The sequence below is a fragment of the Sorex fumeus genome, unplaced genomic scaffold (genome assembly GCF_029834395.1).
Source record: "Sorex fumeus unplaced genomic scaffold, SorFum_2.1 ptg000178l, whole genome shotgun sequence".
Lineage (NCBI taxonomy): Eukaryota > Metazoa > Chordata > Mammalia > Eulipotyphla > Soricidae > Sorex > Sorex fumeus.
In genome coordinates this window covers 1,897,727-1,912,266 of record NW_026606235.1, presented here as the reverse complement: position 1 = coordinate 1,912,266, position 14,540 = coordinate 1,897,727, and the positions used below count along the sequence as shown (strand labels likewise).

Below are 14,540 nucleotides of genomic sequence, written 5' to 3'. Positions count from 1 at the left end.
TTTCTTCCCCTGTGGTAGGCACTGCTGCATTTTACAGATCATTATGGGTAGATCTGCTAGGAACCCTTCTTACAAAGATCAAACTGGGCCTCAAAGAGCATGGACTTTCCTAAGACCTGCCCAACACGTAAGAAACAGAACTGGAATTAGAACCTGCTCTCCTAGGCCATGTATTGCTGCAGTTGACTTGAAGGGGTGGAGGGTCCGGCAGGGACTCCAGCGGGCCATCTGCTGCCACATTCAGCAGAGATGTGGCTAGGAGGGCTTGGCAGTTTGAGGCTGGCACTCTATCCTTGGCCTCCCCTGCCTATGTCTAATTACCCTGGAAAGCGATTTTTTCTTTTTCTCATGTTTTTAATTTTTTTTTGGGGGGGGTCACACCCAGCGACACTCAGGAGTTACTCCTGGCTCCGCACTCAGGAATCACTCCTGGCAGTGCTGGGGGACCATATGGGATGCTGGGAATCGAACCCGGGTTGGCTGCATTTAAGGCAAATGCCCTACCTGCTATACTATGGCTCCGGATCCTGGAAAGCCATTTCTTGTGGCTAACTTGTTTTGCTGCACTTGCATTTACTGTTAACTCTCCTTTCTGGATTCTGGCTCAGAGTACATTTTATTTCACACACTTGGTACACAGGGATAGGGCTGGTAGAGTCAGGGGGCCATGAAAAGAAAAGGAACTTCTGAAAGAAACTTCAAATACAAAAGCCCAACTGGATAACCCATCACCTTCCTGGGCAGCTAATAGTATGAGTCTGTGAACTAGACTCCACTCTGGAAAATATGGCTGTGAGCAATAAAGACCTTACACCAGCTTCATGGGATATAATAAGATGGTATATTGGCAATCAAGTGGGTCAAATGTCATTTTCTAGGGGCCTGAGAGATAAGACAGCATGCAGGGTGCTTGCCTTATGCACAGCTAACCCAGGTTTGAGCTCCAGTACCCCATATGGCCACTCAAGCCCTCTAGGAGTGATCCCTGAGTGCAGAGTCAGGAGTAATCCCTGAGCACAACTGGGGGTGTCCCCCCAAAACAAAAATAGATAATCTTTTGTACTATGAGCCTGGGCTAGAGCGATAGCACAACGGGTAGGGCGTTTGCCTTATACGTAGTCAACCCGGGTTCAATTCCTCCGTCCCTCTTGGAGAGCCTGACAAGCTACGGAGAGTATCCCACCTGCACGGCAGAGCCTGGCAAGCTCCCAGTGGTGTATTCAATAAGCCAAAAACAGTAACAACAAGTCTCACAATGGAGATGTTACTGCTGCCCACTTGAGCAAATCGATGAGCAACGGGAGGACAGTGCTACAGTGCTACTATGAGCCTGGTGCATATGCATGTAGAAAGAGTGAATGAATGAATGAATGAATTTGCAAATGAAGATGGTATGGCACAAATGGTGGTAAGAGTTGCCCCAGCAAACCAGTAGCTGTGACAGAAGTGCATGCTATCCCTCAGTATCCCTTCTTCCATTCACACATGGTGAAAAACTATGTCTCTGGACTCTCTTGCAGGTAGGCATGACCAGGTGGTTAAATCCTGGCCAATGGACTATGAATGGAAGTGACCTGTGCAATTTCTGGATGGTGCCTTTTATTTAAAAATTTTTAACTAGTATTTATTTATTATTTTTATAAGTTGTTCATGATGATTTGTTATGTTCAGTATTCCAACACTAATCCCACCACCATTGCACCTTCCTGATGTAAAGGAAGGAGGAGGGCTCCTGTATCTCCCCTTTGTCCTCCTATTAGCTGGAATAGAATTATAAAGGCTGAAGGTGCAGCAGCCATCCTGGATCCCAAGGGAGAGAATGGTAGAGCAAAATGATGAAAGGAAACCGGGTCTCTTGGGATTGATGAAGCAGCAGTGCTTCCTGCCTCAACTGCCAGATATATTTTGACCTGAGAAAGAAGTCCAATTTTATTGAAGACACATTTCGTGGGTCTCTCGATCATATTTATTTTATTTTTTGTTTGTTTTGGAGAGTCACCTTCATTTGTGCTCAGGGGCTCACTCCTGATTCTTTGCTCGGGGATCTCTCCTAGTGGGCTTGGGGTATCATATGGGAAGCCAAAGATTGAACCTTAGTCGGATGCATGCAAGGCAAGTGCCCCACCTACAGTACCATATCTCAAGTCCCGGGTCTCTTTCTTTATTAAGGGTTTAAGTTCACTGTTCTTAAAGAAAAAAAATTCACTGTTCTACAAATAGAACTGCAGAAGCCCTGGTTGCCTGATTTCTCCAAGCAGACCCTGTCTACATCTTTTATATACTTAAGATTTTGGTTCTCCCAGGATGGTGTGGATGTAGTCCAGGGCATCACCAGGCCAGACCTGCACTGTACCACTAAGCCATAGCCCCGACCTCTTTCTCTAAGGGTTCTCTTGCTCATGACCAGACTGCTTTCCAACAGCTCTGTGGAGGCCACGGGGGAGAGCAGAAGGCCTTTGTGCTCTCTGGGATGACAGGGAGGCGAATACACAGGAGTAGATGGTGATCTGCTCTAAGGCACGGGACAGAGCTCTATCTCCGTCTCCTAGATAGGACAAGTGGACTCAGAGGGTCCTTTAACTCAGCCTCCATGTCTGACCCTATGTCTAGGATCTATCCCTCCCCTGGGTGCTGTCCCCTTTCCCTTCTGGGGCGCTTCAGCCCTCACTCCTACTTTGTAAAAAACAAATGAGGGGGAAGAGTAGTGGAGAGACTCTTCTGTGTGGTGAAAGGCCTTGAGATTCGCCACCTCTGCCCCACCCCCAAATACTCGCTGCTGTCACCACAGCAAGTGGAGGAAGCCTGGGGTACAGGTGGGAGGGGTGGCCCAACACCAGCTGCCCTGCAGCTGCTGACCCCTACCCGCAGACCTCTCTTTGACCTGGGCAAGCAAGGCCAGACATCAATATGACTCCCAGGCTTTTTGTGTGTGTGCACCTGATTTTTGTTTAGTATTTAGGTCATCTGGCAGTACTCGAGGGATTCTCCCAGCTCTGTGCTCAAGGACCTTGTGGTGTTGGGGATCAAACCCCAGGGTTCCAGTTTCAAAACTTGCATGAGGCCCAGTGGTCTTGTTGGTCTCCTTCTGTGCCTGAGTCTGTGCATTCACAGGTCCTAAGTGTCCTCTGCACATGGCATCCTACAGAGAAAGCACCAGGGCTTCATCCTTATCCCTGAAACATTAGCCTCTGTCATATATGCTCAAGAATATAGGAAGCAATTCGACTTCAATGTGCGAACCATGAGTGACCTGAGCAGAGGACAGGCCATAGCATGAGGAACTGCCCTCAACAAAGTTACACCTGTTGGCAGCAAAATTCCTACACTCCCGGGTTCCTGGGTATGGCCAGGCCCAAAGGGCTGAGCCTCCATGCTCATGCCAGCACTCGAAGCCCTTCCTGCACGCCTTCCTTGCTCCGTGTCCCTTCCCCCCATCCTTCTTCCTGTTTCCTGGGACCACTACCCAGATGCCACTTTCCCTCAATTTTTGCTTTGGATCTACTCCCAGGGAGCAGCATCTATGCTGTGTCCTATCCATGTAAGCCCATCCCAGAAATCTCTTTCTGTGCAATACAAATCTGCAAGTATTCTTGCACTCTGCACTGCACAGAGGTGCCCTCTGTACAGGGGTCCCCCCCACACTTGTCTCATGCCCAACTGGCCACTGTCCTACATCCTTACCACACAGTCCCTGACCCCAGAGTGGGGAAGCAGAATGAGACAGTGGGGAGAGTGTCTGTTGGCCCCAGCTAGCCCGAGCATGCCGTGGAGGTACGGTGCCTGTCTGATCTCAGCCCTGTCAACTGTTAGAATGTGTGTGTGTGTATGTGTGTGTATGGCGTGTGTATGTGTGCATGTGCCCATATAACTGCCTATTTGTGTGTGAGCACAGGTGCTAGAGTGAGGTAAATCACATAAGCGCCAGCACGCAGGAGGGGGTCCCATCTAGGCTGTTTCATCCCCTCTCTTTCTGGGCCCCCCTTCTCCCAAGAGCTTGGCTGAGACTCACAGGTACCTGCAGTGCACCAGACTCTGAGTGTTGGGGACAAGGGCACAGAGAGAAGGAAAGATAAGTTTCCTGTCCTCACAGCAAAGGTGCTCATATTTGCAGTGACTCAGAATGTGGTTATTGCCTTCCTTTCTTTTCTTTTCAGGCCAGACAGGAGTTGCATCTTCCAGATTTTTTTTTTCCTTTTTCAAGGCTGCGAGCTGCAGAGAAATCAGGTGGAAAGGGAGGACTGCCAGTCCAACTGGATCAAGACGCGCGCGCGCGCGTGTGTGTGTGTGTGTGTGTGTGTGTGTGTAGTATAGTCACCAAGTTATTTCCTCAAATCCCTGAGCCAACTCCCGTGACTGTGAAACCTGCAATTCTCCATAAAGTTTCACAAGCCAGATGAGCCCAGCTAGTGCCAGAAGGTAAACATAAGACAAGTAAACAAACTCAAACAGAACTCAGCAAGAGGCTTGAGAGCAGGAGCTGAAATGGTGTGGGGGAGCAGCAGGCATGGGGTGCGTCAGCCGTGGCTCTTCAGATCTGTCTGAAGTTCCAACATCCACCAGAATCAGAGCCGCTTCCTCTAGCTTCGGCGTGGCCAGAATCTATGTCTTCCATTTTTGAACTCAAGTTTTCCTAATGCACCCTCCCCGAATTCTGCATCAGCTTTGAAATTGATAATGGGATCCAGCAGAGTGGTTATGAGCACTGAGTTAGAGTCTGGATTTTATTATTTATTATTTGGGGTTAGGGGGTAGGTATTGGGCCCACTCCTGGCAGTGCTCAGGGATCACTCCTGGCAGTGCTCAGGCACCATATGTGTACCAGGAATCAGACCAGAGTGGGCCACATAAAGAAAGTACCTTATCATCTGCACTCTCTCTCTCTCTCCAGCCCCAGGTCTGGATTTTAACCTCAGTTCTGTAACATACTAGCTCTGTCACCTTGGGTAAGCTATTAAGCACAATGTGCCTTAGCTTCCTTTTTGTTTTGTATTTTTTTAAATGGGCGTACTGAAAGCATCATGTGATAAATGACTGAGTGACTCAATGTTTGTAAAGCACTTGGAGTCATATCTGCCATATGAGGCGGGTATCAAGGTGTCTGTCAGATGAAATAAACATACAAGTAATTCATCACTATTACTTTGTCTCTGGACTCATTTCATATTCTTTCCCTTTCCAGGAATACTTTTCCTTCCTCCCTGACTCCTTCATCTAGCAAAACCTCAGCCCTACCTAGGTGATCATTTTGTATTACCCTTTGGGACAGATGATAGACTGACTTTGGCGTTTTCTTCTCTGTGACAAAGGGTTGGGTTGAATATACATTTTCTTTTTTTTTCTTTTTGAGTCACACCCAGCAATGCTCAGGGGTTATTCCTGGCTCTACACTCAGGAATCACTCCTGGCTGTGCTTGGGGGACCATATGAGATGCCCTGGATTGGACCCAGGTCAGCCGTGTGCAAGGCAAACGCCCTACCCGCTGTGCTATCGCTCTGGCCCGAATATATATTTTCCAATGTTAGGCACACAAATACCTGCTCAGGGTTTGCCTACTGCTTCAACTTTGCTCTGTTTATATTTGTCTTTGACATACCATGATCAATAGGAATAGTTCATTTGCATGCTCCAAAGCCCCACAAGATAGCAGCATATACAGGGGAGAAGTATAAATTTCTCTTATAGATCAAGTATGGGAGACTGTCCCCATTTCATGATGACCTGGAACCCAGATTTCTTCTATTTTGCACTCCCCATTCTAACAGAGTCCTGGCTTCATGCTTCATGATGACTACTCAGCTTCCAGCCTCCAGGTTTGCATCCTGACACAAGAATGTCAAGAGAGATGGTACAGAAGAGCAGGCAGTTGCCTGGCACACACTTACCTGGCTCAGTCCCTGGAACCTCATATTGTTTCCCTAAGATTTTTTAAAAATTGTAAATAGAAGAAGAAAGAGAAGGAGAAGAAGAAGGAGGAGGGGGGGACAGGGAGGGGGAGGAGAAGGAGGAGAAGGAGGAGGAGAAGGGGAAGGGGAAGGGGAAGAAGAAGGAGAAAAAGAAGGGGAAGAAGGGGAAGAGGAGGAGGAGGAAGGAGGAGGAGGAGGAGGAGGAGGAGGAGAAGGAGAAGAAGAAGGAGGAGAAGAAGAAGAAGAAGGAGGAGAAGAAGAAGAAGAAGAAGAAGAAGAAGAAGAAGAAGAAGAAGAAGAAGAAGAAGAAGAAGAAGAAGAAGGAGGAGGAAGAGGAGGAGGAGGAGGAGGAGAAGGAGGAGGAGGAGGAGGAGGAGGAGGAGGAGGAGGAGGAGGAGGAGGAAGAAATCCACTTGGCCACACCACCTGTTGTGACATTTGGCGGGGGTCGGGGGAATTGAGGTAGTGGGGCAGGGTGGGTCAGCATCTGTGACTCTCAGTTGTTGTGACATGATGCTGAAGATTATCCCAGAGTGTTGGGGACCTCTACACTCAGCAGTGCTTGGGGGCGGGGGAGGGCATATGGTGCAGGGTATCAACCCTGGTTGGCCTCTGTTTGGCACACACCTTCCCATACTGCCTTCTGGTCCCTCCTTCATTGTTGTTTTTTTTTTTGTTGTTGTTTGCTTTGTTTTGGGGTCACACCCAGTGATGTTCAGGGCTCATTCCTGGCTCTACACTCCAGAATCACTCCTGATGGTGATCAGGAACCATATGGGATGCTGGGGATTAAAATCAGGTTGACTGTGTGCAAGGCAAACGCCCTCCCCTCTGTACCATTGCTCTGGCCTCTCTCCTCCAACATTATGATGACTTTACTCTTCATTTGGGTATATTGACCTGAAAGTGAGAGTCAAACACAGAATTCTTTTGTCTGTTTTCCTTTCTTTGGATGACATCCAGTGGTGCTCAGGGCTTATTCTGTGCTCTGCACTCAGGGATCATTCATGGCAGGCTCAGGGAACTCTAGGGACGTTGGGGATTGAACCCAAGTTGCCCATGTGCAAGGCAAGTGCCCTACTTGCTCTACTATTGCTCTGGCCCTCAGATATAGAATTCTTATTCTGAGTGCAGCGTGACAGGATTTTATCCCAGTGGGAGAAAGGGAGACTAAATGTGGAAGAAAACCAGCAGATTATGCTCTCTTAACTTTATATAGATTCATATTTTTTAGTCCCTACTTTAACCAATATTATTTCTGGCTTTATGAGTGAGTTAGATTTTTTTTCAAAAACACATTCAAATAAAGAACCAGTCATTAGGGGCCAAAGCAATAGTACAGCAGGTAGGGTGCTTGCCTTGCATGTGACCAACCTGGGCCCCGTTGACCTGGGTTATACCCGGCATCTCATATGGTCCCCTGTGTACTGCTAGGCATAACCCCTGAGCACCTCCAGTTGTGGCCCCAAAAAAGAAACAAAAGGAAACCAGCTATTAAAATGAATACACCTCTCTCTCCCTCCCTCTATCTATCTATCTATCTATCTATCTATCTACCTACTATCTTAATCACTTAATCACTTAACTTCCCGTTAGTCGGCGATTTGCTCGAGCAGGCGCCAGTAACGTCTCCATTTGTCCCTGTCGCGTGCTAGTGTAGCTCAATGGCATCTGTTCACTCTGGGAACATGAAGAGCCTCAAACCGATCGTTCATGATCTTGATGAAGAAGTCTGATCATCTGGTAGGTGGGTGGCCATGCAGTCTTTTGACATCCCGTGGAATCCAGTCGGTAACAGCTCTAGTCCAGCGGTTGTCTTTAAATCTCATTACGTGACCAGCCCATCTGATTTTTGACACCTTGGCAAATGAGACAGCGTCCCTGATTCTTGATCGTCGACGGATGTCAGAACTCCGGATTCTTTCTCTCATTTGAGTGAGACGTGATATTCCAAGCATAGCTCTTTCTATTCTTCTTTGGGAGACCTGAATAGCGTTCTCATCCTGTTTGCGTAGGGCCCAGGTCTCTGAGGCATATGTTAATGCAGGAAGAACAGTGGAATCACAGAGATGTGCCCGGAGCCGGAGGTTCTTCTTCCTCTTAGCTATTTCTTCCACGTTCTTGAAGGCGTTCCAAGCCGCTCTCTTCCTCCTGCGCAGCTCGGGTGCCAGGTCATTTGTCATGTTGACTTCTCGACCTAGGTACACATAGCTGTTGCATTCGGAGATGGTCATTCCGTTGAGAGCGAATGGGGCATCAGGAATGAGGCTGTTTCTCATAAACATTGTCTTTGTAAGATTCAGCTGTAGTCCTACCTTTCCACACTCACGGTCAAAGTCGGCCAGCATTTGTGCCGCTTGGCTGATGTTTGGTGTTATTAAAACAATGTCATCAGCAAAGCGGAGGTGGTGTAGTTGCCGGCCATCTATCTTCGCTCCCATTCCTTCCCATTCCAGTCATCACATGATGTTCTCGAGGGTGGCACTGAAGAGTTTCGGTGAAATGGTATCACCCTGCCGAACCCCTCTCTTGACATCGATGATCACTTCTTTGTAGAATGGTGAGATCCTGGTAGTGAATCCGCAATACAGCTCAGGGAGGAGCTTGAATGCCCTGATTGGCTAGGGCTTCAATGACCGCTTCCATCTCAACAGAATCAAAGGCCTTCTTTAAATCAATGAACGTTAAACAGAGCGGCATCTTGAACTCCCGAGAAACCTCAATGAGCTTGGTTATCGTGTGGAAATGGTCGATGGTGCTGAATCCTTTGCGGAACCCGGCTTGCTCGCATGGTTGTCCTTCATCTAGTGTTCTGCCAATCCTATTTAGGATGACTTGAGTGAACAACTTGTAGATGACAGACAATAGGCAGATCGGGCGATAGTTGCCAATGTCATGGATGTCTCCCTTCTTGAACAGTAGTACGGTCCTGCTGGTTTTCCACTGGGACGGAACCTTGCATCTATCTATCTATCTATTATATGTCTGTGTGTATAGAAAACTATAGGAGTTGGGAGACTTTTACCATCCCCCTGTATATGTGCCTCTACTATGTGCCTCTACTATCCCTTCCATCTTATCTGGCTATTGCCTGCATTAAAGCAACAGAAAACAGAAATGCCTGTTCCAATGCTCAGGCAGAGTGACTTCTTTTATACTCTGGGGGAAAGGTCAGGGCCATATCAAGATCTGACAACCTGAAACTACCATCATGTGAAGTCCAAGCTAGCCACTTGGAGAATACAGGTAATAGAGAACAGGAAAACCCTGATAGTGAGAGCCACATCCTAGGACACAGGGTAGGGCTCAGTGCTCCCCATCAGCTCCCAACTATTCATTCACCCTGACTAGTGCCTGGGAGAACAGACTTAGCTGTCCCTGCTGAGTTCAGTCTAAGGGGCAAAACTGCAATACATGAGGATTTTCTTTTCAGCTATTAAATTTTAGTAGGGATTGTAATGCAGCAATAGATAATAAAAACATATTTTCCCCCGCTAGACACCTAAAATTGTGTTATGAATCACCATGTTTTGGAAAATTCTGGAAGATGTTCTAGTGTTCTATAAGAAGTTTTCATTCTGGGGCTGGAGAGATTGTATAGTGGATAAGGTGCTTACCTTTTGCATGTGACTAGAACTGGGTTTGATCCCCAGCATGCCATATTATTGTTCCAGGAATGATTGCGTAGAAACAGGAGTAAGTCCTGAGTACAGCCAGGTGTGGCCCCAGACCAAATCAAACCAAAACAAAACAAAAATTAGACATCCCCATTCTCTCCTTTGCAGACCCATATTCATTTCTACGAATATGTGACAAATGAACTGAAAATGTCGTGCATGCTCACACAACTATACACACTTTCCCTTGTGGTCTCTATGTTCTCTCATGTGTGCTATACCCAGGAGAAGCCAAAGGAAGAATGTATTCAAAGTGTTCATCGAATCATGTCACTGGCAGAGTGCACACAGGGTTTTAGGCTCAAGCACAAACTCTGATTCAACAGAGAAGACACAGCATCAACCTGTTGGGAAGGGAGCAGGATGGTTAAGTCAATACGCTCCTAGGTGAATCCAGCCCCAGCCGCTCCTTTTGCTCAGGACCAGGCTGCCAGCCGGCACGGTGGGTGGGCGCAGGAGCAGAGATTCCCTAGTGGGTGCCCAAGTCATTGTGGCTTAAAAGCTCCAGTCCAAGGGAACGTTCTCTTCAGCCATGCCCAGTAACGTGAGTCACCAGGCTCAGAAAATCCAATTTATGATTTCCCAGCATGTATTTATAGTTTCTTCCAGTGCACATGAAATGTACCAATTACGGTCTTAAAAATGACTTAATTTTTTAAAGGAATGATTTTATTTTATTTTGGCTTTTTGGGTCATGTCCAGTGATGTTCAGGAGTTACTCCTGGCTCTGCACTCAGGAATTACTCCCAGTGGTGCTCAGGGCTGGACATGTAATGAGATTTGGAGACGACCGCTGGACTAGAGCCATTACCGACTGGATTCCACGGGATGTCAAAAGATCGCGCGGCTGCCCACCTAGAAGATGGTCAGACTTCTTCGTCAAGACCCTGAACGATCATTTGAGGCTCTTCGTGTTCCTAGAATGAGCAGATGCCACTGGGCTACACTAGCACTCGACAGGGACGAATGGAGACGTTGCTGGCGCCCACTCGAGCAAATCAATGAGTAACAGGATGTCAAGTGATCAAGTGGTGCTCAGGGGACCACATGGGATGCTGGGAATTGATTCCAGGTTGGCCTTGTACAAAGCAAACATCCTACCTACTGTACTGTTGTTCCAGGCCCTACAGGTATCATTTTTGATGAATAGAAAAATCAGGTGTTTTTTTTTTCCTGCACAGAAGGGACCCATCAGGCCCATATCCAATTTCTTCTATAGCTAATATTAAAACTTAACTAAGGTATACTTGAGACAACTGGTAAGCCCAGATTGATTCATTATTATTAAAGACCATATCTTATTCAGATTTCCTTAGTGTTGGCCAAATGTCCTTTTGTGGTCTAAGATATCAAACTACATTTAGTTGTTCTGTCAATAAATGCAAAACACTTGAAAAATAGGGGTCACCTTGTCCCCCACGAGTGGCTCTCCAGCACGGCCATGGCCCCAGAGGCACACGGACCCAATTCAGAACCTAGCGGCTTCTGGCAGAAATGTGACTGGAGTATGCATTAAGCTATGGTGCCATGACCCACTGGGTGGGAAAGGGTGTTTGTCCCTTCCGCCTTGCCCTCCCGCCCCAACCCCCCCCCCCTCCCGGTGGCACAGTGGCCACCGCCTCAGAGCCTATTGAACAGCCAGGTATGAGCCAGCAGTGACGGGGTAACTGTGGCCTCATGGGATGGGGGGGGGGGGGGTGGAACCAGCCCATCCTTCGCCCCATTGAGATCATGAGTTGCCCCCACCCCCAGCAGCTCTCCGGCATGGCCATGGCCCCAGAGGTACACAGACCCAATTCAGAACCCATGGCTTTGGGCAGAAATCCCTCCTTATTTAATTAGTAAAATATCAGAAATCCAAAGTTGTGTGGCCGTGATATGTCATATAAAGGCCCCTCCCGTTGATCGTCGATTTGCTCGAGCGGGCCCAGTAACGTCTCCATGGGAGACTTTGTTGTTACTGTGTCTGGCATATCGAATACTCTCGGTAGCTTGCCAGGCTCTCTGAGAGGGGCGGAGGAATCAAACTCGGGTCGGCCATGTTGGCCGCGTGTAAGGCGAACGCCCTACCCGCTGTGCTATTGCTCCAGATATGTCATATACTCTTTATAATAACCAGCAATAGAAAACAAATTATTTAATGATGCCTTTTCAGCAGGTCTGATTATTGGGGGAAAATTCCAAATAATAATGGTGCATCTTTTGTCAAGTCTCCAATGGAGACGTTACTGGGCCCGCTCGAGCATGAATGTAATCAAAGTAGAGAGAGAGTTAAGTGAAAATCATCTGCCTCACAGGCAGGGGGAGGGGTGGGATGGGGGCATATTGGGGTTCTTGGTAGTGGAAAATGTGCACTGGTGAAGGGATGGGTGTTTGATCGTTGTATGACCAAGACTTAAACCTGAAAGCTTTGTAACTGTTCTTATGGTGATTCAATAATAAATAAATATTAAAAAATAGGGGTCACCAGGGAGGAGGAGGATCCTTCCCAATTTCTCTCATCCAGAGGCATGGTGCCTGGGCCCATAGCCTGCTGATGCTGGAGTGGGGGCATGTGGTTCCAGGCACCAAACCCAGGGCTCATAATGCTCAGGATGTGTGCTTGTGTGCTTGCATCATCTCCTGGCCCTACTTGTTACATCTCTCTTTAACACTCCCCTGAGCTGTGGCAGTTCCCCACGCCTTCCTTCTCTTCAGTGCACTTGGTAATTTTTATGTACTTGGCGTTGGTGAGCAGTGCTGCTCAGGTTCTTTTTGGAAAACGCCCCGCTGTTGGGATTTGTCTGATGTTTAGCTCATGGTTAGTCTGCGATTATGGGTCCTGGGAGAAGGGCCGCCGAGGTAGGCTTTCATCAGATCCAGAGGCCCTACTATCAGTGTGCTCTGGCTGTTGAGAATAACCTCAGCTCTGTCGGGCTCCCGACTGTGAAGCATCACTGCCACCTCTCCACTCCGCCTCCCATCCTGAACTCTGAAAACCTCTGTGCTCAGCCCACACCTAAGAACTGGGGGATGAGGCCCTGCCTCTTTCAGAAGGGGGTCGCTCTGGGTGGGGAATTTGCACTGAAGACAATCTTTTCTCCCCTTATTTTTGTTCACCATATTTTAGGTAACAGTCCCACTCGGACTTTATTTCTCTTGCCTAGCAAACGTTACCATTTGCCATGGGGCTCTCTTTCCCTGGGCCCCTGTGTCCTCTGACACACCACTATTCTCTGTGTGTTTCATTCACTTATTTAAGCATCGCCTCACTCCCTGGCACTGCAGGAGACTCCAGGCTCGCCTTGCCTACTTCCAGCACCAGTCCTGGGTCTGCCGTGTCTGCCTGGTTCCTCCGATTGAACAATGGTTCAGAAACCAAGAGTGCCAGGAGTGCTCGGTGCTCTGCAGCGCCATTGCTTCTACGGCCTTGGAGCTGAGAGAAAGGAAACATAAGTGTGGATACTAACCCGTGTGTATACTCATGCCTATAAATATTTCTCCATGTGATCCTCTGCATCTTCATGAAGCTCAACAGTAACCCATTCTGTGATCTCCTCTTCTCATTCATTACCGGGAAGATCACGCAGGCTTCCTCCTGGGGGAGCAGGAGCGGGGGTGGGGGTGGAGTGTCATTCTTGATCATTGCAACGTTGCCTGGTAACATAGTGAACACATATTTATCTGTTTCCAAGGAAACAGAGCTAGTTGACCAGAGGTCAAATTTTCATGCAAAGAGGACAAGGTTATTATTATTATTATTTTTTGAATCGTTCCTCACGCTCATCAGTCTCAGAGGGGCGAGGGCAAGCTCTCCGATACTGCAGTGCTGCGGTACCCAGCCTGTCCAGGGCCCAGAAATCCTCCATGTTCCCATCAGCCTTCACACTCACCACATTCCCTGCAGCTCCAGGGCCTCTGCCCAGGCCGGCCCCTCTGCTGGCTACCTGCCTGCCTCCTACTCATCCTTCCCATCTTAAATGGCCTCACTGCTCGAGAGAGCCATCCTCATCTCCCATCCCAGGGAAGCCCCTTGTCTCTGGCTCACACAGCACCACTTACCTTTGCTTCCTGATGACTGAAATGGAGTCTACTGACTTAATGGGTATATAACTGATGCCTAGTACATTTTGGGCTTGTTTATTCAATGATTCTTTTTTTTTTTTAATTAAATGATTCTCAGAAAAATTTGAGGGCCTCTAAGTATCTGCCCTCTTTCTCTCTTTGTTTTGTTTTGATTGGGGGGGGGCCCACATCTGGCCATACTCAGGTCTTATTCCTGGTTCTGCACTCAGGAATTACTCCTGGCAGTGCTTGGGGGACCATATGGGATGCCGGGGATTGAATCCTGATTGACTGCGTGCAAGGCAAACGTCCCACCTGCTGTATTCTATCTCTCTGGTCCTAGTGTCTGCTCTTTTCTTATTCCTTGGGATAAGAATGCAGGACAATCAGGCATATTTTGCCCTCAGACACTCTTTTTTTCCTTTTTTTGGTGGTGGGAGAATACACCTATTGGTACTCAGGGCTTATTCCTGGCTCTGTGCTCAAGGATCACTCCTGGGAACCATACAGAGTGCTGGTGATCAAACCAGGGTAGGCCAGTGCAAGGCAAGCACCTTACCCACTGTACTATCTCTCCCATCCTGGTGGCACTTATTTTAGCTTTATATATATTTGATTTGGGGGCCACACTGGCAGTGCTCAGGGTCTACCCCCAGCTTGGTGCATGAGGTTCATTCCCAGCAGTGCTCCAAAGGACCATGCAATGCCTGGGCTCCTGTAGGTAAAATAAGAACTTAGGCCCTTTGAGGCCCCTCCTATCTCTGTGTTTACATTTTAGGGGATTGTGGGGGGATTGTGACAATAAATAATGAATAAGTCAATGTCAGGAGCTGAAAAATGCTCAGTACAGTACTCCAAGTGAGGGAGAAAGGGGCGTTAGGGCTCTGCCATCTTTTATTATTTTGGAGGGTGGGG

The 14,540-nt window shown here is 48.0% G+C and overlaps 1 protein-coding gene across 1 annotated transcript in view; it reads right to left on the bottom strand.

Moving 5' to 3' along the window:
• Positions 1-13,429, bottom strand: part of CUNH20orf202 (chromosome unknown C20orf202 homolog) — a 28,247-nt gene extending 14,818 nt beyond the window's left edge. Inside the window, 2 exon segments of the mRNA XM_056107885.1 lie at positions 13,135-13,244; positions 13,342-13,429. Of these exon segments, the coding sequence (XP_055963860.1) occupies positions 13,135-13,244; positions 13,342-13,429 (198 nt within the window).
• Between the last annotated feature and the right edge of the window lie 1,111 nt (positions 13,430-14,540).